Source organism: Nycticebus coucang, chromosome 11, assembly GCF_027406575.1.
Source record: "Nycticebus coucang isolate mNycCou1 chromosome 11, mNycCou1.pri, whole genome shotgun sequence".
NCBI lineage: Eukaryota > Metazoa > Chordata > Mammalia > Primates > Lorisidae > Nycticebus > Nycticebus coucang.
In genome coordinates this window covers 48,950,748-48,978,337 of record NC_069790.1, presented here as the reverse complement: position 1 = coordinate 48,978,337, position 27,590 = coordinate 48,950,748, and the positions used below count along the sequence as shown (strand labels likewise).

General features: G+C 32.5%; 1 protein-coding gene across 6 annotated transcripts in view; it reads left to right on the top strand.

Annotated features, from left to right (window-relative positions):
- Positions 1-27,590, top strand: part of PHF14 (PHD finger protein 14) — a 195,480-nt gene that overhangs the window by 69,269 nt on the left and 98,621 nt on the right. For 4 of the 6 annotated variants that reach the window (XR_008383698.1, XR_008383697.1, XM_053609495.1 and 1 more), the window contains exons 9-17: positions 319-589; positions 877-983; positions 1,712-1,807; positions 3,652-3,755; positions 5,894-6,025; positions 8,069-8,237; positions 24,707-24,757; positions 24,883-25,004; positions 26,866-26,944. Coding sequence is in view for 4 of the 6 variants with exons in the window: in XM_053609495.1 (XP_053465470.1) it covers positions 319-589; positions 877-983; positions 1,712-1,807; positions 3,652-3,755; positions 5,894-6,025; positions 8,069-8,237; positions 24,707-24,757; positions 24,883-25,004; positions 26,866-26,944 (1,131 nt within the window). In the remaining 2 variants the exon portion in view is untranslated. The remainder of the gene's footprint in view (positions 1-318; positions 590-876; positions 984-1,711; positions 1,808-3,651; positions 3,756-5,893; positions 6,026-8,068; positions 8,238-24,706; positions 24,758-24,882; positions 25,005-26,865; positions 26,945-27,590) is intronic. The other 2 variants (XM_053609493.1, XM_053609496.1) reach the window with 1 other exon arrangement.

Genomic DNA, 27,590 nt, shown 5'->3' with positions numbered 1-27,590 from the left:
TTGCGCATTATTTAAAATATGTGTCTATATACATTAATTAAATCTATGGAGTCTATTGCAGTTATTGAGAAGAGAAACGTCAACTTAATCAGATTAGTTTCTCACAATTCTTATCATAAATTAGGACAGTTGTTACTTGGGTAGATCTAGTTTATTGTAACTCAAGAATTATACAGTATTTCTTAAGGGCTATTGATATATGGAATTTGCACTGACATAAAAAATTCTGTTTACTTTGTCTAAATATGAAGGTAAAAATCATAAGGAATAGGTTTCATTTTATTATCCTTTAAAATTTTGTATGTGTTTCTTTTATAGGCAAGGATCAATGCCCGGCTTCAGCAGTACCGTGCCAAAGCAGAGCTAGCTCGATCAACCAGACCCCAGGCCTGGGTTCCAAGGGAAAAATTGCCCAGACCACTCACTAGTAGTGCTTCAGCCATTCGTAAACTGATGCGGAAAGCAGAACTAATGGGGATCAGTACAGATATCTTTCCAGTCGACAATTCAGATACTAGTTCTAGTGTGGATGGAAGGAGAAAGCATAAACAACCAGCCCTCACTGCTGATTTTGTGAATTATTATTTTGGTTAGTATAGACATTGATACATGCACATTTTCACTGAGAACAATTTGCTAGTGAAAATACTCGATATAATCTTAATTTTTAGAAATTTGTTAGCCATGCTATATATGGCTCACTAAGAGGCATGTTTTCCTAATAAGTTGTGTGTATTTGTGATTATACTTAAAAGTGTTTTAAACAATGTAGATTTATCTATGTGGCTATCTCTTTGGCTAATTCCTTCCTTTGTATATTCTGTAAATCAGCTTTTATTTTCTACTAAAGTAAAATTGGATATTTAATTTAAATAGAGAGAAATATGCGCATGATTCAAATTCAGGAAAATATGGCTGAACAAAAGAATATAAAGGATAAATTAGAGAATGAACAAGAAAAGCTTCATGTGGAATATAATAAGGTAAGTTGGCTATAAAAATCTGTAACATAATGTAATAGATCTTATTGATGATTTGTGATTTTTATGGCCTTTCTGTTTATGTTTCATTTTGAAATTCTTCTAGAACTTTGGGGTTCTTCCCTATAATTCCTAACCCCTTATTATCTTCATTATCTTCACTATCTCTTACTGACCACTTTATGTGCCAGGTATAATTCTTATCTCTTTACATGCATGAACTCATTTAATTCTCATCTTATCTTTACTGTGTATATTATGGTTATTGCTCCTATTTTCAGAAACTGAGTCTTGAAGAGGTGAAGTAATTTGTCCAGGTTCATATAGGTAGGAAAGGCATACTGGGGATTTTTGCTAGTTCTGTGATCTTGGCCAACTCACCAAACTCCATGATCAGTGGTTTTCTCATTGGGAAAATGGTAGAAATGCATCTTGATAGAATCATGAGAATTAATTAGCAGAATCTGTGTGAAATTATGTAGTAAACTATAACAATATATAAATGTAGGTATTATTGTTAGTAAAAATGCTAGCATAAAACAAAATGCTTGCATAGCATGTAAGATGGTGCTAAATAATTGCATAGCCAGTGGTATTGTGACTTCAATATATTAAAAATATATGGAATAGAAACGTAGATATTCTTGGATGTTTATTGATTAAACATCAATATTAATTAATTTAAATTTTAACATATTTAATGAGGTTCACTAAATTTATTTATTTTGTAGCTCTGTGAATCTTTAGAAGAACTACAGAACCTGAATGGAAAACTTCGAAGTGAAGGGCAAGGAATATGGGCCTTGTTAGGCAGAATCACGGGGCAGGTTAGTTTCTTTCCAGTTGCTGTCTTCTTCAGTTCTTACTCTCTGTATGATTTTTAAAGAACAGATTTCTGATGGAACTGTCACTCTGCTAACTGAAGAACTCTGATGAGGACCTAGTCCTGTGGGATAATGACTTCTGCCTGAAATACATATAGTGCATTGGCAGCTACCTAGTGAGAACTTGTAGCTTAATTTGGTTGTTTCAACAGCTATCTTATTTGCAAAATTTTTCATTTGCTGTTACTGATTGAACTGTCATTTGTGATAAAGTGAAGATTTGAAGCATGAGTTTCTCCTACTGCTTCTTCCTTCCTTTAATGTAGCAATTTTAGATTCCTTGCCCTATTTTTTTCCAGTTTTTGTGCTATTTTCAGTTCTTTTAAAAAAATTTAGGTGATTTAAAATTGCAAACTAGAAGGATCATTTTCATGTTAATTTTGTTTTGATCTGTGTAAGAAATGTTTTTTAAATTTTAATGTTAAAGTGTAGTTTTTTTCCCCTTTAACACTAGTTATGATAATGGTTATTAAAAAAAGAACAGAACTTTATCCTTAAAACACTTTAGGCTGTTAAAATTCTTGGTGTTGAAAGAAAGAATTATTGTCAAATAGAGTTCTTTGAATATCTTTTTTTTAGTGCTGTATATATAATTGATGAATCAGTAACAATTTTTTCAAATAATTTCAGTTATATTTTTCAAAATTATGGAGACCCACTGTTTGTGGTCTTTCCTCTACAAAAGTAGTTTTATTTGTATAGGAGGCTTTTCTGAGAACAAACGTTTTTTGTGTACTTGTTTCCGAGTTTTACACAGTGTCCCATCTGTCAAACAATTTGTTTAGATACATTATTTTATGAAGTGATACATAATGATTTCTACTGTGCCATACTAGCTCTGAAGATGCTTTTTTTTTTTTCAGTGAACAGTGTATATGGCTTATATTTTGAAAAATAATTTATTTTAAAAGGTGAGAATAAGTAATTGCCCTGGAAGAATTTAGCCTTTTTTCTCCATTGATAGGTTGTTGATAGATTTTTGGAAGATTATGGTAATTTTAATATTAAGAGAAGTTAATATTGAGTACAAGGCTTTAGTTTATCTTCCTACTAGTGTTTTCGTTTCATTTACAAGTTTCTCTCATAAGAATCTCCTAATTTAGTGTAAAATATTGTCTACTATAAAGGGCATTTTTATTTATTAAAAAATGACTTTTTAACAGAGGTTGGCAAATTTCCTTGTGCAAGTGTAAAGTATACAGCGGAAGTAGAATTCATTTGTACTGCTTACATGACACTTTGTTTAGTTGGTTGAACAGATGTGGGCCCACCAGGCTACTAAGAAATGACTTTGATAGATGGTTGCTGTCTGAGAAACCAGCATACTGCAGATTAGTAGAAACCCAAAGAGCATCTTGTCTGCTTTGTTATAGAGTTTGGTCCAATAAGATAATTTTTCTCATTAACCTGTGGAGCACCAGTATAGCTGGGATGTTGAGGAAAATAAACAGCCTCAATATTCTTTTTGTCGAGTGTACTGTGTTATTTTTTTTTTAAGCTTCCTCAACGCTTATTCTTGTCTTTCACTTTTAAAGCTAAAAAAGTTTAATTTTCATACTGTTTTAGTGTACCATTGAAAATTGATGAAAGTATGTAATTACAGATTTCTAATGGATATAACATTAGAAAAAACTCATTTTAATCTTTTTGCTAGTATAATGGCTGGTAAAGCAGATTTTCCCCTAACAGTCCTAATATATTTAGTCGGCTTGAGTGGTGAATAGAGGAAAAAGTTGCTTTTATTTCTTCCTTAAAACAATATATACTGCATTTGTTCAAATCAATAGAAGTTGACTATACCGGCAATTTTGCGAGCACCCAAGGAGAGAAAACCAAGTAAAAAAGAAGGAGGCACACAAAAGACTTCTACCCTTCCTGCAGTACTTTATAGGCAAGTAATGAAAATATGATAGAGTAATACCATGTGTTTTTTAACTAACACTTAATAGTAAGATATTTTAAACATTTAAGCATTAGTTATGTTTACACTAGAATTTAAGTTAAATGCATTTGAAGTTCATTCTATAAAATATGCTTTCCAGGTTGAATGATAGAAGGAAGACATTTTTGTTGCTATTTGAGTAAGATGAATGACTTTTGGTAGCCTTTGAATAACTGGGAATATATCTGCATGTGCTCCATGGAAATGAGCAGTTTTCTTTGAGGAATTGGAACATTACTGTAAATGACATTATTATTGTCTCGAATAATTAAAACAGCAAAATAGTTAAATGGGTGTATTTATTTTACTTGAATGAGCTGTAGAGCCTTGTATTTTTAGGTAGTGATGGATATCATATATGTAGTCTGAAACTATTGCTTTTGTAGGTGGTGGATGATGAAGATAAGTTTTAGATTTGAGTATGTTTCATACTTTTTTCTCTGTATCCTTTGTTTACAGAACTATTTTTGTTCTTTACTTCTTTTTTTTTTTTTTTTGAGCTGTCGCCCTGGGTAGAGTGCTGTGACGTCACAGCTCACAGCAACCTCAAACTCTTGGGCTAACGCAGTTTTCTTGCTTCAGCCTCCCAAGTAGCTGGGACTACAGGTGCCTGCCACGACGCCCGGCTGTTTTTTGATTGTAGTTGTCATTGTTGTTTGGCGGGCCTGGGCCGGATTTGAACCTGCCAGCTCTGGTGTATGTAGCTGGTGCCCTTAGCCACTTGAGCTACAGGTGCTGAGCCCTTTACTTCTTCTTTGCTTAATATTTTATAGTGTTCACCTTTATTACAATTTTACATAGTTAATACTTTTCCATACCTAAATAGGTTAGGATGTCACTTTTCCTCATGTAACTTAAATATTAAGTGATTATGAAGATGCTGGTGTGTTTTGTAAGTGTATGATGTACATGTATATAAGTGTATATGTACACATCTATATAAATCCATAAATATTTTCTCAAAACTTCTTTGTCAGAAATAGCAATAACAGTAGTATCAATATCCATATACTACCTTCTGTTTTTCTTGGAGGCTCTCCCTACAAGTAATAGCAAATAACTTCCTTGAAATAGGAGAAAAGCCCACTATTTTGTTAATGTACAGTGTGAATGTTAGCATGTTCTCAGGACAGTTTTCCAAACAACTTGGTTCATATGGAGCATCAGGCATATCACTATACTTCTGACTTCTATGACAACAATTTATTTTTGGTTCAGAATATATTTTAAAGTGATTTCTTTTTTTTACTCTGAGACCAGGTTCTGCTTATTCTATGGAGGTTTTTGTTTGTGTGTGGTTTGTTTTTTCTAGAAGTATTAAAAATTCTAACCATCGTCTTTCTTTTGCTCTTTCTGTACATCAATGGCTTTTAGGGTTTCAATAACTTTTCCTCACCTTGTACCTTCCCAATATAAGTATTCCCTAGATTTCTGGGCCATATTGGTTCTGTTCTCAGGAATAGTTAAATTGCTTTTTTGCACAACACAAGTTAGATTTCTTAAAAAAAAAAAAAAAAAACTCCAAAATAACAGAAACAATTGTGAAACTCTGTAGTCTATGCAATAAATATCAATTGGTATTTTAAGACTGAAAATCTGATTTTGAAAAGGAACTTATGTTCATAGGTAGCTTACTTACGTGTTGTAGAATGTAGACTCTTTGAAAAGTATAATTCATGGTAAGGGAAAGTAAATTTTGTTTGTGAAGTAACTTCTTTTGTATTTTAGAAAATCATAAAATTATTTTGTTTGATAATTTATGTATCTAGAGAAAAAGCAAACTAATGTTAAATGGGTTTTAAGTGACAATTAAAATTAAAATGAAGGTAATGTTGAGACTAAATAGCATGTATGTGTATATACATATATCTTTTTTTTTTTTTGAGTGTGTTGACTTTAGTAATGTTTAGATTTATGGTCAGTCCAAGCTATTTTTAAAAAAGATGTGCACTATGAGAAATATTTCTGATCTCAACAAACAAATACTGAGTTAGTGTGAAATTTTAAAATTCGAAAATTATGCTACAAATAAACTTCGTTTCACTATGATAATTACTCAAATACTTATTTGCTGCCTTTACTCAAAGTTGTGGGATTTGTAAGAAGAACCATGATCAGCATCTTCTTTTATTGTGCGATACCTGTAAACTCCATTACCATCTTGGATGTCTGGATCCTCCTCTTACAAGGATGCCAAGAAAAACCAAAAATAGTTATTGGTAAGTAAAATGGAGGAGATTTAAATGTTTCAGCTGATTTATTCTTAGTTTTAGCAGAACAAGTTGAAGTTGTTTCATGGAGGTTTTCGTTTATGTGTGATTTGTGTGTGGTTTATTTTTTTTGATTCATAATAAAGTGTTTGGCATATTTTTGAATTGATATATTCATAAGCATTTATTACAGTGTTATGTGAATAAGGCTATAATAGCTTTTTGGAGAAATGATTTTCATTTAACTGGTGTCTTAGCAGTGGATTCTTATTTAAGGCAGGAATTCTGTCCACTTTGTTTATAATTCTTTATTATTTTATATTATTTATTGTTAAGAATTTTTCATATACTTTATTTTTGTTTTTAATTTGAATGAATTTATCAAAAATTTGCCCCCATATTTATGCTTTTACTTGTAATTTAATGTTTTATTTTTGAATTAGTGTCACAGAAGGCTTTATTTCTGGTATGGGTTATTTGTGCTAGTAATTTTTGAGTGCAGCTTTTCCTTGAAAATCTAGAACATTTGACAGGCATTTCTGAATTTTTTTTATTGACTTAGGCATATTGAATCTCTACAGATGTTTAATAAACGTTTATGGTATTTATAATGAGTTTTAGCCTTTTATTAATTTTAGTGCAAGAGAGAGACAGATGTTCAGATTTTAACAGTGATTTCTTACAGGTAGGAGAATATAGGAAGGAAATGGAATACTTTGGAATGAACATGAGTATTCTTTTTATACAAATTACCTTTTCCAGTTTTAGAAAATAGTGAACCCCAACTCCTTAAGTGGTAATGTGTACAAAAGGTAGTGTGTTTTCCTCATATACAGTAGGTATTTTTTTAATCTTACTATTTCAGCTCTTAAAACTACCTCTGTTTGTTTGATGTAGGAAGCTGATATTTTTCCACCAATTTCAAAGGATTGCTTGTTCATAGTGTTCTTTTACCAGTTTGTTTTGAGACATTCATATTACCCTTCTTTTAAATACAATGGAGTATATTTCTTGCGGATTTTATGTGCTTCAGAAACTTTAAGAGTTTCTTCATAAGAAGAAAGTGCTATAGCATATTAGAAAGCCTATTGATGTTATTTAGGTCATTAAATATGAAGTGTCCAATTTCACATCAAAAGTTTTGTTGATTATGTCTCAAACAAGAAGCAGTACAGTTAATTGGTAATATAAAGATTTCCATCAGTTGTTGTCTAGATTTTTGCTGTCTAAATGTTAGCCATTAGCCACATGTGGCTGTTTAAATTTAAATTAACTAAAGTTTGAATTTAAAAATTCAGTTCCTTAGTCACATCAGCCACATTTCAATTGCCCCACAGGCAAATATGGCTAGTGGCTATTATTCTGGACAGTATAGACATAGATAATTCTGACATCACAGAAAGTTGCAATGGATGCCCCTGATATAAAGTTTCAAATTTCAGTTATTTTTACTGTTGCCCATATTAAAATGCTTTATAAGTACTTTAGTATATGAATCACCAACTAAAATGATTGTTTTTTTCCAACAGTTTTTAAGAGTTTATTTCTATAGTTTAAGAAGTATTTCCAGCACAGCTTGTCATTAACTACGACTACGATTAGAAGATGTGATAACTATGACAATGGCATAGTTATCAAGGCCCATCAAGGACATTTGGTTTTAAAATGTCACAGTGTTTGTCACTTATAGAAAAGTCATGATTTCCAAAGGGAAACTGCTTTTTTAACCAGTATTAAATATCTTAACATTGGTTTACTTAAATATACAGCATTGTTGCGTGTCTTCTTATTCTTACAGAGATACATTAAATTGCTTTATATATTGTATTCATAGTAGTCATTCTTAGAGAAGTATATGTGCATTTTTGTATTTTTAATCATAATATACCCTGTAATAACATTACCTGTGTATATTTTTTTTAAACCTGTATATATTTTTATATGGTCTAAACATTACTTGGATTTTTTTTTACTTACAGAAGCTGTAGTTAAAGCTAGAAGATAATAATAAATATATGATCTTCCCTTTTTTTTTTTTTTCCCTTTATGTAGGCAGTGCTCAGAATGTGACCAAGCAGGGAGCAGTGACATGGAAGCAGACATGGCTATGGAAACCTTACCAGATGGGACCAAACGATCAAGGAGACAGATTAAGGAACCAGTGAAATTTGTTCCACAGGATGTGCCACCAGAACCCAAAAAGATTCCAATAAGAAATACGGTAACTTATTCCTTATCATGATCATAAGATTCTGAGGCCAAAATTTAAGAGAGTAAGAAAGACAGGGTAAACATATACTCAGGAGCCAAAAGAAAGTAACATGTATTACCATTGGTTATTCTTAAGAATTTATTTTTCTATATTATGAAATATGGAAAACACTTATAGAAAATTCCATACTTACCTGAGAGTTTATAGTATATGTTCATTTGAAGTCATAATAAATGAGTACACCAGTGCAGGTGCCACCCAGTTTAAAAATAGAACATCCTCAAATCCCCTATAGTCCCCTGTGAATCCCTAGGCAATCTCATCTTCATTCATCTAGCCCAGAGGCTACCTCTTTCCTCAAATTTATAGTTCTCATTTTCTTCTTTTTTTGTGTGATTACATTCTCAATCTGTGTATTTATAAATAATGTATAGTGTAAGTTTTGCAGGTTTTGAATTCTGTATGAATGGAATCAAACTTTTCTTCTGTAGCTTGATATTTTGACCAACATTATATTTGATTCATATATGTTGATCCATGTAGTTGTAGTTCATTTATTTTCACAGTTGTATATCAGAAGTCATTTATATTTGTTATTGCAAGCTACTTGAGGATCTCTATCATCTGAGATTAAGTTTTTTGGTGTGTGTGTTTTCTATTATATCAGTAATGTAAATTTCTGCTCCAAGCTTTTATAAGTCTGGCTTGTTGATATGACTTCTTAGGGGAGACATTTTTTACTTTCCTGCTTTAGCTGAGGCAGGCACTTCAAAAAAATCTCTCTGCAAGGGAGACATAAAGATATTTTTAGGGTAAGTTATCATTTGTTTCCTGTTTCATATTATATAGTCTTTATTTTTTTTTCCTTCAAGTATCAGTTTTCTTAAAAGTTAAAAAAAATCTATAGTCAAATAATCCCCTATTTTATAATCACTTGAAAGACCTTATTTATGAGTAATCACTTAGATTTTTTTCATTGAGTTTATATTATAGGGTTATATGATATTGGTGAGGCAGATATGGGGATTGTTACTTCTTTCATATATTTTGGGTGCTCTAAATAGATGAATGAAATAGTTTTATTTGTGATCCCTACTAGTTTGAAACATTTTTATTAGGCTTCAAAAATATATTTTGTTTATACAGGAACTAGAGAGAATTTTTTTTAAAAAATAAGTTTGCTAGTTTCTATTTCTATAATATTTTCTGTAACTGCTTAAGACTGCTATCTACAGTTAGTCTTAAGATCTTAGAGAAGTTATTACTTCATGTATTTATATCTAAAAGATTATCCCTTTTGAAATATTATTTTTCCAGTCTCTTTAATTATTTAAAGAGATCCTTTTTATCATTATTATCATCTTCTGCTTTGGAGTTACTGTATAGAGGGAAATTATGAATATTATAGTGATATTTTTGTGCCCACTGTTCAGTAATACCTAAGATAAAAGAGGATTCTTAACAACTTAAAGACTCCTTTTTTTTTCTTTTACCTATCTGCCTTTTCATCTTAGAATTACAAGAAAGCTTTTAAATTTCTCATTTAATCCAATTCCTTTCATTTTGTTCTTTGTCTCTAGTTTTCTTGTTTCATATTTAATATAGACATTGATGAATGAAAAACCAGGAAAGGATTTCATGGCTAATTTTAGAAAGTATATAGTATGATAATTTTCTTATAAGCATTCAAATGCATATTGAAGGTCAAATAAAATCTTACTATTTAGAAACATGGTTACTGTACAAGATTTTAAAAAGCTCTGAAGAAGATTTTTCCTTCATATTAATATACATGGTAATCATGACATACCCTAAGGTTCAGTCTTCCATTTCAAAATAATATACCCACTCAGTAAAACTTTTTAAGTGGTCATTTTTTCTGTTACTTCTGTTCAGTTACTGTCAAATTAGTTATGTTCTTTTAGGTTACAGGGATTGTACAATTTATAAAGGTAGCGCTAAGTTATATCATGCTACTGAAAATGATTTTCTCTTGTTTCATTAATTCATTTTATCAGATATATGACTTAATATATTCTTGTGGACCAATTTTAAAAAATTTTTAAAAATTCAGATTTTGTAGTATAATTAAACATGAATCATTTTAATCTTATCACTGAACTTTGTTGAGATGATCCAAAACCATCCAAAATAAAAAATGATTAGGGCTGCTTTAGATTGAAATCCTATTTTGACTGAATAGTTTTCCTTACCCCTTACTATATTTTACGATTCTTTCACACTTTTTATACTTTATGATTCTCACTTTTGATACTTTATGTCATTATGTTTAAAAATAATATGGTGGTGATAAGAGAGTAAAAATGGAATATTTGAGTAAGTTCTGCGGTATTATTACTATTATTAATAAATCCAACATTTTATTATTTGGTATTTCTTTCTACTACTTTTCCTTTGAGTGTTTTATTTCATTACATGTTTCAAAGGTAGGCAAATCAAAAGAGGATAGGTGAAATAAGAATCCTATTATTTACTCAATTCTAATAAGAGGACAATTAAGGTCCTAATACACAGTGGGGAGTTGGGGACAGGGAGAGCTGAGAAAGAGAAGGAGAGAGGCGTTGAGGGTCAAGGGATAGGATTCACTTTTGGGGGCAGGACACAAATACATGATGGTCCTTATCTAACAAAAGGCAATCAGTGTAACTTGCTTCTGTGTACCCTCAATGAATCCCCAACAATTAAAAAAAAAGAGAGAATGGTCTAATATACTTGACATTTATTGAGGGCTTATTATGTGCTAGACACTGTACTAAATCCTCCATCTGGCTTCTTTTTAAAAATACAAGGTGATGTTTATTGGATCTCCTGTTTTACTAAAAATGAAACTGGGGCACAGAAAGCTTCAGTAACTTGCCTGTGATTACATGAATAGTAAGTAGCAGAATAGGAATAAAACCCAGGTAGCTTGAATTAATAACTCATGTCTTTTCTGAAGTCTGTAGACAGACATTTAGCTGAGGAGTATGGATTTCTTGTCAAAGTTTTGGTTATTAGACAGCAAAGTTGGGAATATGGTACTCTATAGTTAGATATCAGAATGTTCCTGTTTTTTTTTTTTTTCTGAGCGTAGTCTGGGAAGCCTGGGACATATCTACCTACTAACTTGTATGTTTGATTTTATTTACATTAAGTATTAAATTTAGCATTCCTTTTGTTTGTACTTTCAGTTGATGTTAATGGTTTTCCTTTTTAAGCTTGTGTGTAAAGCTTTTTAAGCATTGACATCACATCTATCATTCACTGTGCAATAGTCTAGAAGTTAATAAAATGTTTGAAGGTTATTCTGCTTTGAGGAAGTTAATATTTGAAAAAAAGAAGAGAGAGCTGGGCAAAGTGACTAAACATCTGTAACCCTAGCACTATGGGCAGCTGAGGTGGGAGGATTGCTTGGAGGTCAGGATTTTGAGACCAGACTGAGAAAGAATGAGACTCTGAGACCCCATTTCTACATAAAATAGAAAAATTATCCAGGTGTGGTATCATGCACCTGTAGTCTCAGCTACTTCTGAGGCAGTGGCAGGAATATTGCTTGAGCCCAGGAGTTTGAGGTTGCAGTGAACTATGATGATGGCACTGTACTTGTATCCAAGGTGACAGAGTGAGACTTTTCCTCAAAAAATAAAAAAACAAATTGAAAAAAGTAAAATTAAGAAGCAACAGATTAATAAGTATGTTGATTGCATGTATGTGTGGGAACCACCAGTATGTTTATTTTGCTACTGATGTATGGTGGTTTGCTTTTTTCCTCCAAATTGTGACTACTTTGAAACCTTTTCTTGTATTAAGAATCAAAATCAAGATAGAGTTGTTTTCCTTCCCATTTTTTTCCTTTCCTAACTAGTCTCTCCAAATCTACCTGAAACATTTGGCTTATTGTATGTCAGCTTTTTTGTCTAAGCAATGGATATCTTTTTGATTTGTTGACTTAGGTGATAACAGGTTGCCGTTACAAGGACATTTACTTTTTCTTGGTGATAGCCATTCTCCATTTATCATAGCTAGAGAGTTTAACAGAGTGTAGAATGCCTCAGCAAAACTTAACTATATCTGGATACTGAGAAAAGTCATTGTTTATTTTAGTCTACTACTCTGGTTTTTTGGTGTGGAATTATGGAAATTGAAAGAGTATAGCATATTTTGAGACAGTTTTAATAAAATACAGTACTTTTCAAGGTGAGCATACCCCTATTATATTAATATTTTTCTCCTACTTTATTTTTTTAATCAAAAGGTGGTAAAAAGATTAGCCAGAAAATAGACAAGTTACTTGGAAAACCACTGAAGATTAAAGGTTACATATAATGGGTTAAAAGAACTATTTCTAAGTGTAAGAAAAAGGACTATACTTTTAGAAAGTACTCTCCCTATACAAACAAATAAATATAGATGGGATATAGGCAGAGCCAACCTAAGGTGTTGTACAAAGTCAAATATCTGGAGCAGGAAACAATATCTAAAGAAGCAGATTCCTTCTACTTCATATTTTAACATTATCTTGTGTTTAGCTATTAAGGTCACTTTTTTTGGAGTGACCTGGTATTCAATATCCATCGGGTATGTGTGTGTCTGAATCTTTGGCAAAGCTTGGTAAATATTCAGCTATAATATTATCAACCAGGGCTTCCATTTATGTTTTGGGGGACTCTTTTTCTTCTCCTTCAGGGATATTTATAATTCATATGTTTGTGTACTTTGTGTTATCCCATAACACTCTATAGGATTCTTTCCTGCATCTTTAAATGGCTCAGTTAGCTTGAGAGACTCGTCTTCAACCTTTGAGATTCTTTCTTCTCCCGAATTTAATCTGTTGTTGAAACTTTTTACTACTTTTTGAATCTCTCTGAATTACTCCTTCAAGTCTTTAAGCTCTGTTCTAGCCTTTCTAATTTTGTCAAGATTTTTGGAGACTTTATCTTTACTTTTGTTAATTTCTTAAGTCAAATTTTAGATTTCCTTTTGCTGATTTTCCACTTTCCTTCAATTCCCTTCATCATTTTTGTCATCCATAATCTGGATTCTATTTCTGTCATTCCCACAGAAAAGGGAGAGAAAAGAGATAAAAGGAGGAGGGGGAGGAAAATAATAAAATGAAATAAAAATTAAAGAAAAATGAAAAATAGGAGAAAAAGAAACAAAAAAATACAAATAACAGGTTAACATAATCCTCTTTGGTCATCTGGAAGAGATAATAAAAGGGAAAAAGAAAAAGAGTGTTTTTTTTTTTTGCAGACAGAGTCTCACTCTGTTGCCTTGGGATTGAGTGCTGTAGCATCATCATAGCTCACAGCAACCTCAGACTCCTGCTCTCTTACCCCCCAAAAAATATTACATGCCCATTAGCAGTGATTCCCCATTTCCCACCTACCACCTCCAAGCCCTCAGCAAACCATTAATCTACTTTCTGTCATTATAGATTTACCTATTTTGGACATTTCATATAAATGGAATTATGTAACATAAAGTCTTTAGTGATTTGCCTCTTTTATTTTAATGTAATGTTTTATGTGTGCTATGTGACATAATGCTAAAATGTATTTCTAGTTCAACTCTTAACAAATAGAAAATGACTTAAGAGACTATACATTTGTTGTGAAACATTAGTTGATCTTTTACTATTATCCCCCATTTTGGGTTGGTATGAGTTATGAGGACAAAACCCAGTACAATATTAATATGTGGGTAAGAGGGTGACTGACTTGAATGATGAAGTTCTAGAAATCATATTCTGGGAAATAATTGAAAGATTGTTTCCTTACCACTGTTTTCTTTTGCTGCCCTAATCACAATTGTAATTGTTTTTGTATGTTTGTTAGATTAATAAATGAATGGAGACTTTTAACATAATAAATAACCTACTTATTTGTCTTTAAATACTTAAAGTTCTGTTACATAGGGTGGCTCTTGTGGCTCAGTGTGTAGGGTGCTGGGCCCATATACTGAGGATGGCAGGTTCAAACCTAGACCCTGCCAAACTGCAACAAAAAAGATAGCCAGGCAATGTGGCAGGTGCCTATTGTCCCAGCTACTTGCGAGGCTGAGGCAAGAGAATCACCTAAGCCCAAGAGCTGGAGGTTGCTGTGAGCTGTATGATGCCCACGGCACTCTAATGAGGGCGATGAAGTGAGACTGTCTCTACAAAAAAAAAAAAAAAAAGTTCTGTGACATGAATACTAGGACAAAATCAGTCTTTCTTTCTTTTTTTTTTTTTTTTTGTTGAGACAGGGTCCCACCCTATGCCCCTGAGCAGAGTGCAGTGGGCGTGGTAGCTTACCACAACCTCAGACTCAGGCTGTGGGCACCCTGCTGCCTCAGCCTCCGGAAGCCGCTGGGATTACAGGCGCTTGCCATGGCGCCCGGCTTTGTTTTTCCATTTTTTTCATGAGTCGGGGTCTCACTGTCGCTCAGGCGAGTCTCGAACTCCTGAGCTCAAGCGATTCTCCCTCCTTAGCCTCCCACAGTGCTGGGATTACAGGCGTGAGCCACCGCGCCCAGCAAAATCAGTCTTTCTTTAGACATTAAAATGAGGACCAATAATTAGAGCTGTATTACAGTGAAATATACTGCCTTATTCTTTATAAAAGTTAAAGCTATATAACTGTCAGTGATATATTTTGAAGAGTTTTCTGCATTGGGTATAGAGAGGATTATATGAAATTATCATTAATTTTATTTTTCAGATGTCTGTGAAATAAGCTTGATTAGATTCAAATTCTTTTGACTTCAGTTTGCTGTGGGTCTTTATTTACATTTCTGGGCTAGTAGTCACCTTTATTCTCATAATTACCCAGCCAAGTTACCCTGGTAACGTCTGCCTTCACTTTAGTTCTGGTACCTTATCTGGATCTTATTTTTAGTCATTTTGTAATGCTTTTGCTACCATCCTTTATTCTTTTGTCCTCTAGCCCTTCCTAACTAATCCGGAACTCTTTTTATCTCATTCCTGCTAGAGGTTGTCAGTATCACACTTAAATCTGTTTCTTTGAGCATTTAAAAAAAAATTTCTTAGGCATTTTCCCTATTTCCATCTTCAGACTGAATATGGAGTTTTATATCATTAATGGGTGTTAAAAATATGACTCACTCTTACATTGAAAGATAATTGTGATATAAATGGATTGTAGTTGAGATTTTGAAAGATCTAAGAAACACATGACTTTATTTTTCTAAGTCATGTGCTACTTAGATATTTACCATATTTATAGGTAATTATTCATTTTGAATAATGTAGGCTCATGGACCTGAACATCAGGTGGACAGGAACTGTTATATATATATTTATATATGTATAACATACATGTATGTATATATAAATATATGTATATCATATATATGTATATATACACACATATATTACATACATGTATGTGTTTTATATGTATATATGTATATACATATACAAATATACATTTATATGTATATATAAATTATATATGTATATATAACATATATAAAATATATATAACTCTATATATATAGTCTTCTTATATATTTTACCATATTTCATCATTGAAACTAGAATTCCTGTAAAAGCAACTTGAAATACCTCTGTTTAAATACCTTGCTATTTAGATATTTTCTCAGCATTATTTTTTATGTGGAAACTTTATGCTTTCTTACAGGCAAGGAAATTACTTTTGAAGAAAATATAAATTAGCTTACCCATGTCTCTTTTGAAGTTACTTTAAAATTGATATTTGTACTTTGGGCGTATTTTCTAATAACTTTAATGTAACTTGAAAGCTTTCAGTTTTTGTTTTGTTTGCACTCTATGCCATCTAGTGACTTTTCATCTTTTATAAAAGTGCCAAAGGACATGCATGGAACTATTTTTCTATAGTCTTTTACACACATGCATCATCTATTCTCTTTGAAATTTTGAGGTCTTTCTTCCTGACTGATTAATTTCTGTTGTGTCTTTTATATATCCTTTTTTGCCAAATAAATGTAATAAGACAGTCAACTTTCTTTTTAGCATCTTTGGCTTGAAAACCATATTGTTTTCTAGGAAACACTCTTTCTTTTATATCATTATGTTGGAAAGGGACTTAAACATGTTTAATCTGTTTTTCATCTTAGTTAACACAATGAACCATCAGTCTGTTCCAAGTGGTAGTCTTTATTTAAAAGATAATCAAATAGGGCAGCACCTGTGGCTCAAGGAGTAGGGTGCTGGTCCCATATGCCGGAGGTGGCAGGTTCAAACCTAGCCCCGGCCAAAAACCAAAAAAAAAAAAAAAAAAAGAATTTGAGGTTGCTGTGAGCTACGATGCCACAACACTCTATTGGGGGCAACAAAGTGAGACTCTGTCTCAAAAAAAAAAAAAAATAATCAAATATTAGAGTCTACTTTTATTAAGTTTATGTTTTAACTTGTTTTACATGTATACAAAATAGCTATCTAATGGTAGGACTTAAGCCTTGAAAATCTGAAATATTTCATATATATATATATATTTGGATGTTAGTTTAGGAAGAAATGGTGAAACATTTGGATTTAGTGCTGTGGAAATGACTAATAGTTACTGTACATCATGTCCATATTTTATTTTACTTATCCTGTTTGAATTATTATAGTTTAAGGAAAGAAGGGTTGTTTATGGAGGCTTATAATACCAGAGTAGCAAACCTCAGGTGACCTCTGAAATAGTAAATGGATTATAAAACCTCTTTCTTTCATAGATTCTTAGAGGAAACCTTAGCAAACAATTTTTGTGGTGAACTTAATTCACTTTGGCTATATGGTGGGGGTCTACAGGCCAAAGGCTCCTGTTTTGCTTTTTGCCTCTTAGAAATCCATCATTTTATTTATTTCCAGGAGTATGAAATAAAGAGAATGAGGGAGAGATGGAGTGTCAAGATTTTAATTATTTTGTATATACTGTTATCCGTGAGAAGGTTTTTGTAGTAGCACTCATGGTGTAAAATACGTATTTTATTTCCTATCTTTACACCTGTTGTTAATTTATAATAGTTAAGCCAAATTGGTCACGATTTTCTTATTTTTCTAGCTATATTTATAACCTGGTTAATATAAATTAAATTAGATAAAAATAAACTCTAAAGCTAATTGACCAGAAGGGAAGCACTCACTTTTGGTGATCACCATTGCATCTGTTGTTTGTTGATAGCCAGTAGAAACAGATGGCACTTTTCACACCTTGTTTTCATATATAGCATTTTTCTTCGAGTATTTTATAAACTTTAATTTATGATTTGTTTTCAGGATAGTTTCATGACTGAATAAACTTCATATTAAAGCATTTTTGAGCAGTTGCCAGAAAACTACTGGCATTTATTCCCCAACACAAATCTGATGCTCTTTAACTTACCAGCATTTTTTAAGATTTGACTTTATTGTCGTAATTAACACGGAATTTGGAATTTTATTCATGGAATGAGCTTATTCTCTTTTAAATATAAATCACAGAGGGAAGCAATAGTTATGATTCATTCTAACCATGTATGAGTTGCTTATTAATTGTTACTGGTATAAATGTCCATTTGTCATTGGAAACTTGTTAAATTTAGAGAAAACAATGCATAAGTAAAGCTTAGTTTAGTGTATTAAAGATGTTAAGGTGTTTGCTGTGTTTGAGTTTTTTGTCAAATGATAAACTAACCTTGGGAAGATTATTATGCATTAGACTTAACTGTAAATTAAAATAACCTCAGCTCTAAGGAATTAATTAAAATTTGTTACATGTTTTCTAGTCCAAATGAGAAGTTATAAAAGCATTTAATTATTTGATTCAGATGAATAAACTATTACATTTTATTCTTTTTCAATTCAGACACGTTGTCTCTAATACCATGTATATCTACAATGCCAATCTCTTCTATGTATGTTTTTATGACCTCTTTCCAAGTAAATTTACCATAGACAGAAAAAGAGCCAGGTGATCTAAGCAGATCAGATTATTATTGTTCCTTAAGCAAATCAAGTTCTTAAAACCTTAAAAAAAAAATTGGAATATGTCAAGATTAGGAGTGAATTTCAAACTTTACTTTTAGTAGCTTAATAATTACTTTCAAAAGGAAGTTTAGAATTGAACCCTTTATGGATTAATGAATTAGTCATTTGGAATTTCCAGATAATGTATCTATGTTAAGTTCTAAAACGCCTATTTATAAATTAAATTGTTCCTTCTTCCACATATTGTTTTCACCCTGCTGCTTTATTTATTATGTTTTTAAGGTAGTTTGTGTCCACTTCAACATACACACCCTATATATTGTGAAATGAACACTCACTTACAAATACTTCTATTCATCTGAGATGAGCCAAGCTCTTTGAAATTTGTTGGATGAGCCAAAACTTGTTTTTGTTTTTGTTTTTCTTTTTGTTTTCTTCACCATTTCTGCCTCTTTTAAATTCTCCTTACAAGGCCAGGTGTGGTGGCTGATGTCTGTAATCCTAGTACTCTGAAGGCCAAGGTGGGTGGATTGATCTCTTGTCTCTAAAAATAGCTGGACTTTGTGGCAGGCACCTAAAGCCCTAGCTCCTTAGGAGGCTGAGGCAAGATCACTTGAGCCCAAGAATTTGAGGTTGCTATAATGCCATGGTACTCTACCCAGGGTGCCAAAGAAATAGTCTGTCTCAAAAAAGTGAAAATAAACTCCACTTATATTTTTGGTACTCTACCCAGGGTGCCAAAGAAATAGGCTGTCTCAAAAAAGTGAAAATAAACTCCACTTATATTTTCTGATTAATTCAAAGACAGCACATTTAAGACAGTTTGTTGTGAACTTAGGCAGTTATGAGTTTTCATGGTTACGAGTTACTGTCACTAGAGAAAACCCACAGCTCTCAGCATTTTCTTGAATACTTTATATTTTGAATAGTTGTGTTTGGGTTAAACTTTTTTTATTTGTTCTTTGGAAATATTAGTAATGTAACCAATGCTAAAGAAGTATACTATAAATTACAGTAGAACCTCTGTAAGTTGACACACAAGGTACTGTAACAAACTGGCCAACATAAGAAACTAGGCCAGTTCTGCTGATACATGTATAGACCTATACAGCTGTTATTAGAGAATATATGAAATCATATGTAGTCAAAGCACAATAAAATCATACAGTATCATACACAATCAGTACATTTACTGTTTTCTCATGGTTTAATCATTCTTTCTGAAAAAAGAGTCAAGTTTAGTCTGTTTCTTATTCTTATTACAAACATAAATGGAGAAAGTCCTCTCAACACTGTCTACACTGCTCAGTATACCTGGGGATTTTTTCACAGCAGATGACTTCAACTGCATTATCAGATGCCTGATACCCTCTTCTTTTGGAGTCTTCGTAATTTCTGTGTCATCCTCACTTGCTTCTCCCACTTTCATCAGCTGCTTCATGCACTTACACTCTGATCTGTACTTAGGTCAATATTACGTGGATAGTTGCTTCTGTCTCAGGTTCATTACGGGTTGCCACTTCATCATGCATTGCCACAAACCCTTAAAAATTTACTTCACATTCTGCCATGGGAGATGGATTGTCTGAAGGGACTAAGTATTGTGCTCTTGGATTGTGACAAATCCACCTTTCTTGAAACACTTCTGTATCATTTCTGTCTGAACTATGGAAGCAGTTTTATCTGCTACAGTTTCATCAGCCATGTAGCAGATGAATCTGCTTCCACAGGCAGACCACAGGTTTGTCTTTTAGTAATGACCCACTGCAGGAGCGGAGCTTGGTAGTGCATTTTAAATGTTTTGCTGATGCCTGGTCAAGAGGTTGGATTTTGAGGACATACTTGGAGGCAGAAATTTCAGTGTTACCTTTGTGAGATGATTCTCTAGTGGGTGACCAGGACAGTTTCTTCTTCTTCTTCATTTCGTGGTTGATACCCCTTATCCACTACTTAAATAGGGTACCAGTCAAGTCACGGGGGCACATTTGTTTGATCTCTAAGTGATGGGGGGGTGGTCTTTGGACTTCAGTTTCTTGAATGCATGTGGCTTTGCCAATTTACTAATCACCAAGGGCTTTAGTTTCTCTAAAATTCTACTTTGAGATAACTTTAAAGCAGAACCGTGAAACATTTTTGGAAGGTTTTCTGCCCTGCTTTTAACATTTGTCACACTGCATGATGAGGCTCCTGTCAAGCATCATCTTGAAGAAGAGTCCACACTCAATCACTGTTAAAGGTGTCATCATGTTTGAACCCGTCTGGTGCAGTCTGGGAACTCTTTGATTAACTCTTCCACAAATTCTACTGGAACTTCATTGGATATTCCATACAAGACTTCTGGGAGATCTAGTTTTGCAGTTTAAATTTCTTGTGTCAACCATCTGATGCTTGGAAACCTGCCACCTGAAATTCCTGTATGAATTTTTTAGCACCTTCTTGGATCTTTGGCCCAGAGGTTCATGTGTTTAACATCTCTCATTTGTTTGAACCACCTTATGTGGCTTCATTGACTTCCTTGAGGGAAGTTTTCCTCCTTTCCTGCTGTAGATTCCCTGCTTTCTTTACCACATCTCTTTAAGTACTCATGTTTACGTTTTTGGATGTTACTAACTGTGGTCTCACTAACATCAAAATGTTCCGCTATCTTTCCTTGGCTGCTGCTTTCCAAAAAAATGTAGAAAATCAACCTTTTCTGTCAGTGTCAGCTCTTGGAGTTCTTTCCTTTGGGCCATAATATCTCAAATTTTTCAGTAATGTTATTGTCCTCAGAACTAGATGCTCAGAGACTCAGAGATAGCACTGCACACAGAATGATTATTATGAGGGGGAGACCAAGGTTCGCTCAGGCCATGGGTAACTACCTACATTTATTGGGTGTTTTTATACACAGCACTAGTCAAAAGAAAAAAAAAGGTATAGAAATACAAAAAGGAGCATATAATGGTGAAATCATAAAGACTGCTAAGACATTCTTTGTTCAGCACATAATGCTGCTAGACACATACATAGTTAGTTCTAAATCGAGACCCTTTGCTCAACACTTTGCTGAAGGCTTAACCACAGTGGCTTGTAGCTGTCTTGTGCTTGATTGATTCACTAAAACTTAGCAGAGCACTTCTTCCTGCAACTCCTGCAGGTGCCCAGCCCCCAGCTGCAACCATGCGAAGCCCTCTGGTAACTTTCCTTTCTGTGGACATTTAACTGCTTGTTCTTACTAGCCCGGGCATGTCCACAAAGAAAGTTTTTCCATCTTAGGGTAACGTTCCTTGGGGAGCACCTGAGGCCATGTCACTTGCTTTGGTTGGGAAGGGCCAGTACCTCTCCACAGTAATTCTAGGATGTACCTGCAATTCAGATCAGTCCTTCACCTTGAAAAAATCTTCCGCAATACATGATAAACATTAGGACAGTAGGCTTAATCTAACACATAGTAATAATAAAATATGAAAAAAGAACTTACACTAAAGAAAGAATAATACAACTAAGGAGCAAAACCCACGCCTTCTACCCCTTGGTGTAGAGTAGACACAACTGGTCAAGTTATAGAGGGTAAATTAATAATGTGTGTCACAGATCAATAGGTCAAGATACAACTTACAGAGGTGGTCAATATATTGAGGTCAGTCTTCCATGGAGTACATGTGGTACATGTCTGGTCTATGAAAATTAGGCCAACTTAAGGAGGTGGACAATGTAGGGAGGTGATCGACTATGGAGGTTGTAGTCTGTTTTGGTAATGGATTATGTTAGTCATTGTACTGTAAGGGGATATCTAATTAGCTAGTATATGGTGCCAATTTGAATCTCCTCTCCATTAGGTATAATACAATGCTCTAATTTCTTTTGAAATGTAAGAGATCTTAATTGGGCATCATGATGTTATAGTTTAGTTAAGTATTCAAATGTAATAAGAGATTTTCTTTTTTGTAATTTTGCTCACTTTTTTTTGAGATCCAATCATTAGTGTTGGCTTTGAAATTCAGAAGAAGTCATCAAATTGAGAATTGAGATACCTTTTAAGGTATCTCAATTTTAAGTTTAAAGTTTACTTGTGATGCTTACCAGCTGTTCTCTGAACTGCTTTTTTAGAGTTTTAAGATGGTATTTCATAGTCTTATAGTAACACTTTAATAAAAAAATAAGGAATTTATAATATGTAGAGAAATGTAGCTATATCATTACGTGATAGAATCACAAATTGGCATTATGCCATGTGATACTAATATCAATCTGGGTATGAAAAGAGTTTCTATTGATGGAATCATACCAGATGTTTTAAGATTTAAAGTACTGTCAAAAATGGTAAATAATTCATTGTCTTTAAAATGATTGAAAACATGAATTTGGAAAATTAACATATATGCTTGAAAGATTAATTCAAAAGTAGATGATGTATTTCCTACTTCATTACCTAAAACATGAAGAGAAATGTGGAACTGTAAAGAGAAATGTGGAAATGTACAAAGGCCATTATGAGCATTCTGTTTAGAAGTTCAGAAAACTAAAATGAGTAATTTGAATATTTTCCCCTCGATATTGGTTACTAATTGTAAACACCTTATTGAACTGCCTCCCATATATAAATTATGCAAATTGATAATAGATTATCAGAAAGAGGAAAAATAATTTAAAATTTTGTCAAACATTTTGTCCTCTGTATTATGCAGTATAATCACTTACTAGTTTTAATCTGCTTATTTTATTAAAACATTCATTGAGTCTTTATGTAATAAACAATGTGTTATATTAATAAATTCAGTTGGATACGTAAAGATGGATATGATATGATCCTTAACAATTTGGGGATGAATGTATCAGGGGATAGAAATTGGAAGCATAATGTCTCAGAGTGTTCATAGAAGAAAATGAGATAGATACAGAAAGTGATAGCCATAAGGTTTCAGTTAGAATTTGAGTAAGTTTTGTTGATATTAAAGACTCTTCTACACTGGTGTTCTTAAATTTAATGTGCATTTGACTTATTTGGGATTCTTGATAAAAGGCAGATTCTAATTCGGTATGTTGGAGTGAGCCTGAAATACTACATTTCTAAAGGGCACCCACAGGATACTTACAGGTCATGATTAATATGTTGAGGAGGAAGGCTCAGTATTGTTCTTTGGAAGGAAGAATAGTAGATGTGGGGTCTGTATCTAAAGATCTTTTCTATATACAGTCTTCCTTTTTTCCCCTAGTTATACTTCTATAATGTAACTAAAACATACCATTTGGCAGTGCAAATGTAAACTGACACAGTCTATAAATTTACTCTTTTGGATGACAGATTTAGTTGCTTCTTGGTTCTCTAGGGCAGTTTATAATGGTGTGCAAATAGTCATGATATTAAGTAACAATGGACTTGGTCTTGTGAAGAATTGAAATTATAGTAATTTAAGAAAACATTAATATATTTACTTTATAAAGTAATTCTGTTTGAAATTATTTGGGGATGTTCCTTAATTTCAGCTGTTGGAGTAATTTGTGGGAGTGGTACCTCCTCTCTTCTACTCTCTAAAGAGCTATTGTCTGCATACAGGGATTATAAATCTACAGAGACTGTATGTGAGCTCCCCACATGGCTGTGTGGTAGAGATTTCTAACATATTAGCTGCTAATACTAATACTATTGCTTATGTTACTTTTAAACATTTGAATGTGTTCTCAAATGGCAGATGTGTTTTTAAATACAGGTTCTAAATTTTAACTATGTCAGTTTAAGTCATTTTGTATCATGTTTCAATTTTATTTTAACTAGAATTTTGAGACATATGAGAACTGTTCATTTCCCCCTTTGTGGGTGGGAGGAGAGACAGAGTTTTACTCTGTTGCCCTGGGTTATAGTGCTGTGCTACATCACAGTTCACAGCAACCTCATACTCTTGGTCTTAAGCCATGCTCTTGCCTCAGCCTCCTGAGTAGCTGGGATTAGGGGTGGCCACCATAACACCCGGCTATTTTTTTAGAGGTGGGGGTCTCGCTCTGGCTCAGGCCAGTTTCAAACTCTGTGAGCCCCCACACCTGGCCCTGGCTACGTTTTCTATGTTTAGCAGAGACAGAGTTTCATTCTTGCTCTGGCTGCTCTTGTACTACTAAGCTCACGTCATCCTCCAGACTCAGCCTCCCAGAGTGCTAGGATTACAGGCACGAGTCACCACATGCATCCCATTCCACCTCTTTTTTTGAGTGCTTAAGAATTGTTTCTTTCATTACACAAATATATGCATGTGTTAGCATATCAGCTATAGAAGTCATATGTGATAAGTTATAAAAATTAAAGTATTGAGAAGATCCTTCAAAATAATTTTGGAGAATTTATTTTTCTTATCAGATATATGTTTATTTAAATGTAAAGTATTGTAAAGGGTTTATGTTTTCATTTCCTGTGACATAAATTGTAACAAAGTGCAATGGTCCAACACAGCATTAACTAGAAATACTAATTTTCTACGTGTCTAAAGTAAGCAGTACCATTTAACAAAGAAAAATTATTTTTACCACTAATTAAACATTAGATATTTGTGTGGACTTTTTTGTTTTTTAGAGAACCAGAGGACGAAAACGAAGCTTCATTCCTGAGGAGGAAAAACATGAGGTTGGAATAAGTTAAGCACTTTTTACATGACCTAAACTTTGAGAAACTTTCTCGCTTGAAATTATTTCTTTTTCCCTTACATCCTGATTTTGTTTTGTTTTATTTTTTCCTCCCTTATATGTCAGGAGAGAGTTCCTAGAGAAAGAAGACAAAGGCAATCTGTGTTACAAAAGAAGCCCAAGGCTGAAGATTTAAGAACTGAATGTGCAACTTGCAAGGGAACTGGAGACAATGAAAATCTTGTCAGGTAAGCTGGTTGCTATGACCTAGTGTTTAGGGGATTAGAGTTTCATGTTTGTGGTTTTCTTATCACAGATAAAATGAAAAATACTACACCATGGGACCTTTCTTAAAGTATTATTTAGTAGAAACATTACTTCAGAAACAGATTTGTGTACTTACTAACCTGCCACATATAGTTATACTTTGGGTTTAGATGTTTAAAAAGGAGCAATAATCTATATTTTAAACACAGAGAATTATTTTTCTCTTGAGAAGAGGTGGATAGTGCTCTCTAAAATAATTTGATCTAAACACTTTGTATTAAGATTATGTTTTATGTCTTAAAACAATAAAGTTACTATTCTGTTAGCATGTTACTAAAGTTGAAGTTTATTAGCAATGAGAGTACAGACTTTTTATTGATAAGAACTGCATTAGCATCTCCCTATTGCTTATTGGAATGAATGTGTTAAATGCTTCTTTCTTATGAAATAAAGAAAGGTGAAAAGATGGCCTAGGTATATTTTGATTTTTGTTTTGCCTTTTTTATTTCTTTGTTTTATTTTGGTACTTACAAAAATAAATCAAACATAAAGCTAATTAGGAATCTTATCTAATGCTGCACAGGGTCCAGAGACTTCTAATTTTAGCCTTTTACTTCTTTTGCTGAAATAAGAGATTGCTCAAAGCCCTGAATGACATGAGGGAGTGCGTGGGTGAAAATAAAAAGAGAGCCTATTTGAAAGAGGGATCAGTCTTTCAAAAAAGAAGAGTGACGCAAAGGTTGTATAATATGGTATAGGAACGCTTTCTGATTTCTTTCAAAACTTGTCTTTTGGTAAAGCTCTATCAAATTAATTGAGGACACAGAAAAATCAACATTTCATAAAGAATAAACTTATGTGGATAAGACAAATATATTAGTATTGTCATATGTTTTAAAATATTTACTTCCAAGATGATGTAATTTATTTCAGTCATTAAGAATATAATTTCTGTCTTAATACCTCAAATAAAAGCATGCATTTTTAAATTTTATGAATTTTTTTATACTGTCATTGAGAAAGATAAGGAGAAAGTAAAAATTCCAGTGAAGAAATACAGTGTAGAAAAGTGCTTCAACAAAGTTAAGAAGTCAACGTAGTTGGCCAGTGATTTTTAAGGTAGTTCATGTAGAATGTCATGGGAGGTATCCTGAAGGTTAAGTGCATTTACATTTAGGGTGAAGTAGTTTCAAGTTCAGAAGAGGTACATGAATAATTCTGACCACAGTATAATTTCTAAAGTATGTCATAATGAAATCAAGCATAAGTATAATAAATTATATAAAACATAAATATAAAGAAAAGCCATAATATCCTTATATAATGAACAAAAATTTAATTCAGGGAAGTTCCCTTGGGCTTGGGGAGTACAGTTGAGCAGCTTGATTAGTTTGAAACAGTATGTAAAACCTTAAAGAGCTAGTGATCCCCTTTTTAATTATTTGATCCTATATGAAAATTTACCTTCCTATTAATCTTTTTGAGGTACATAATTGATTCAGGACTTTTTGCTATAGGACCTACATAATTTCAACAGTTTTTTTGTCTTGTTTTGTTTTTGTCATATATTTGAAACTAAGAACCTAGGAAATCAATATAATTTTTATTTTAAAAATGACTTCATAATGGGATATTTCCAACCTATCAGATTTTAGTTGTTTTTTTAAAAATAGGTACTATCTTTCTTCTGATCTCGATAATATTTTTAATGGTGTAATTCTGTTATTAATTTCATTAGTTTCTATTATAAAATTTTTATTTCTAATTTTATTATTGTAATATGCCAGTGTCTAGAATTATGTGACAGCCTTCTGGAAAGTAAAAATATTTTTATTACTCTAGAAATAATGGATATACAAAGTCCCTCTGGTTTGACGTTGGTAAGAAAACATCATTGGTTTTCTGCAAAGGTTTTAAAGAGGTAATGAAAAAATAAATGTTTTACAAATATTATATATTAATATTTTTGAGAATAAGGCAACATGGACATCAAGCAACTCCATAAGATGTTTTATGATTATAATATCTTTCTTTAAAAAAATAATTATTTAAGCACTATTATTTTGGGGTTAAAGAAAAATTTTATTTTATATATAGAATTTCATATATTTAATAAAATAATGCTATAAGCTAATATTTTTTTATTAAATCATAGCTGTGTACATTAATGTGATCATCCTGTAAGCTAATATTTACCACTTTCCTGACATCTCTTTTATTTGCAACTGGCACCATTATTATTTAAAAATCATCTCCCCCCAAATCCACATTTTTGTGATTATATTAATCTTAAATACTATGTATACATGCTATTTTTTTAACTTTAATTTTAAGATATTTTAAGTAAGTCTTTTATTTTCTCTAAAGATATATTTCAGTGCTTGTTCAGAGATACATTATACTGATTGTGTATTACTAGTTCTCTTCTGAAATTACACATCTTGGGTCATAATAATGTTTTTTTCAATAAATTCTTTATTTTTTCAAGTTCCTTTGAGTGTACATAACTCAGGAGAATCTGCTCTTTAGCAGCTTCAATTTTGAAACCACACTTCTCTATGTAATTC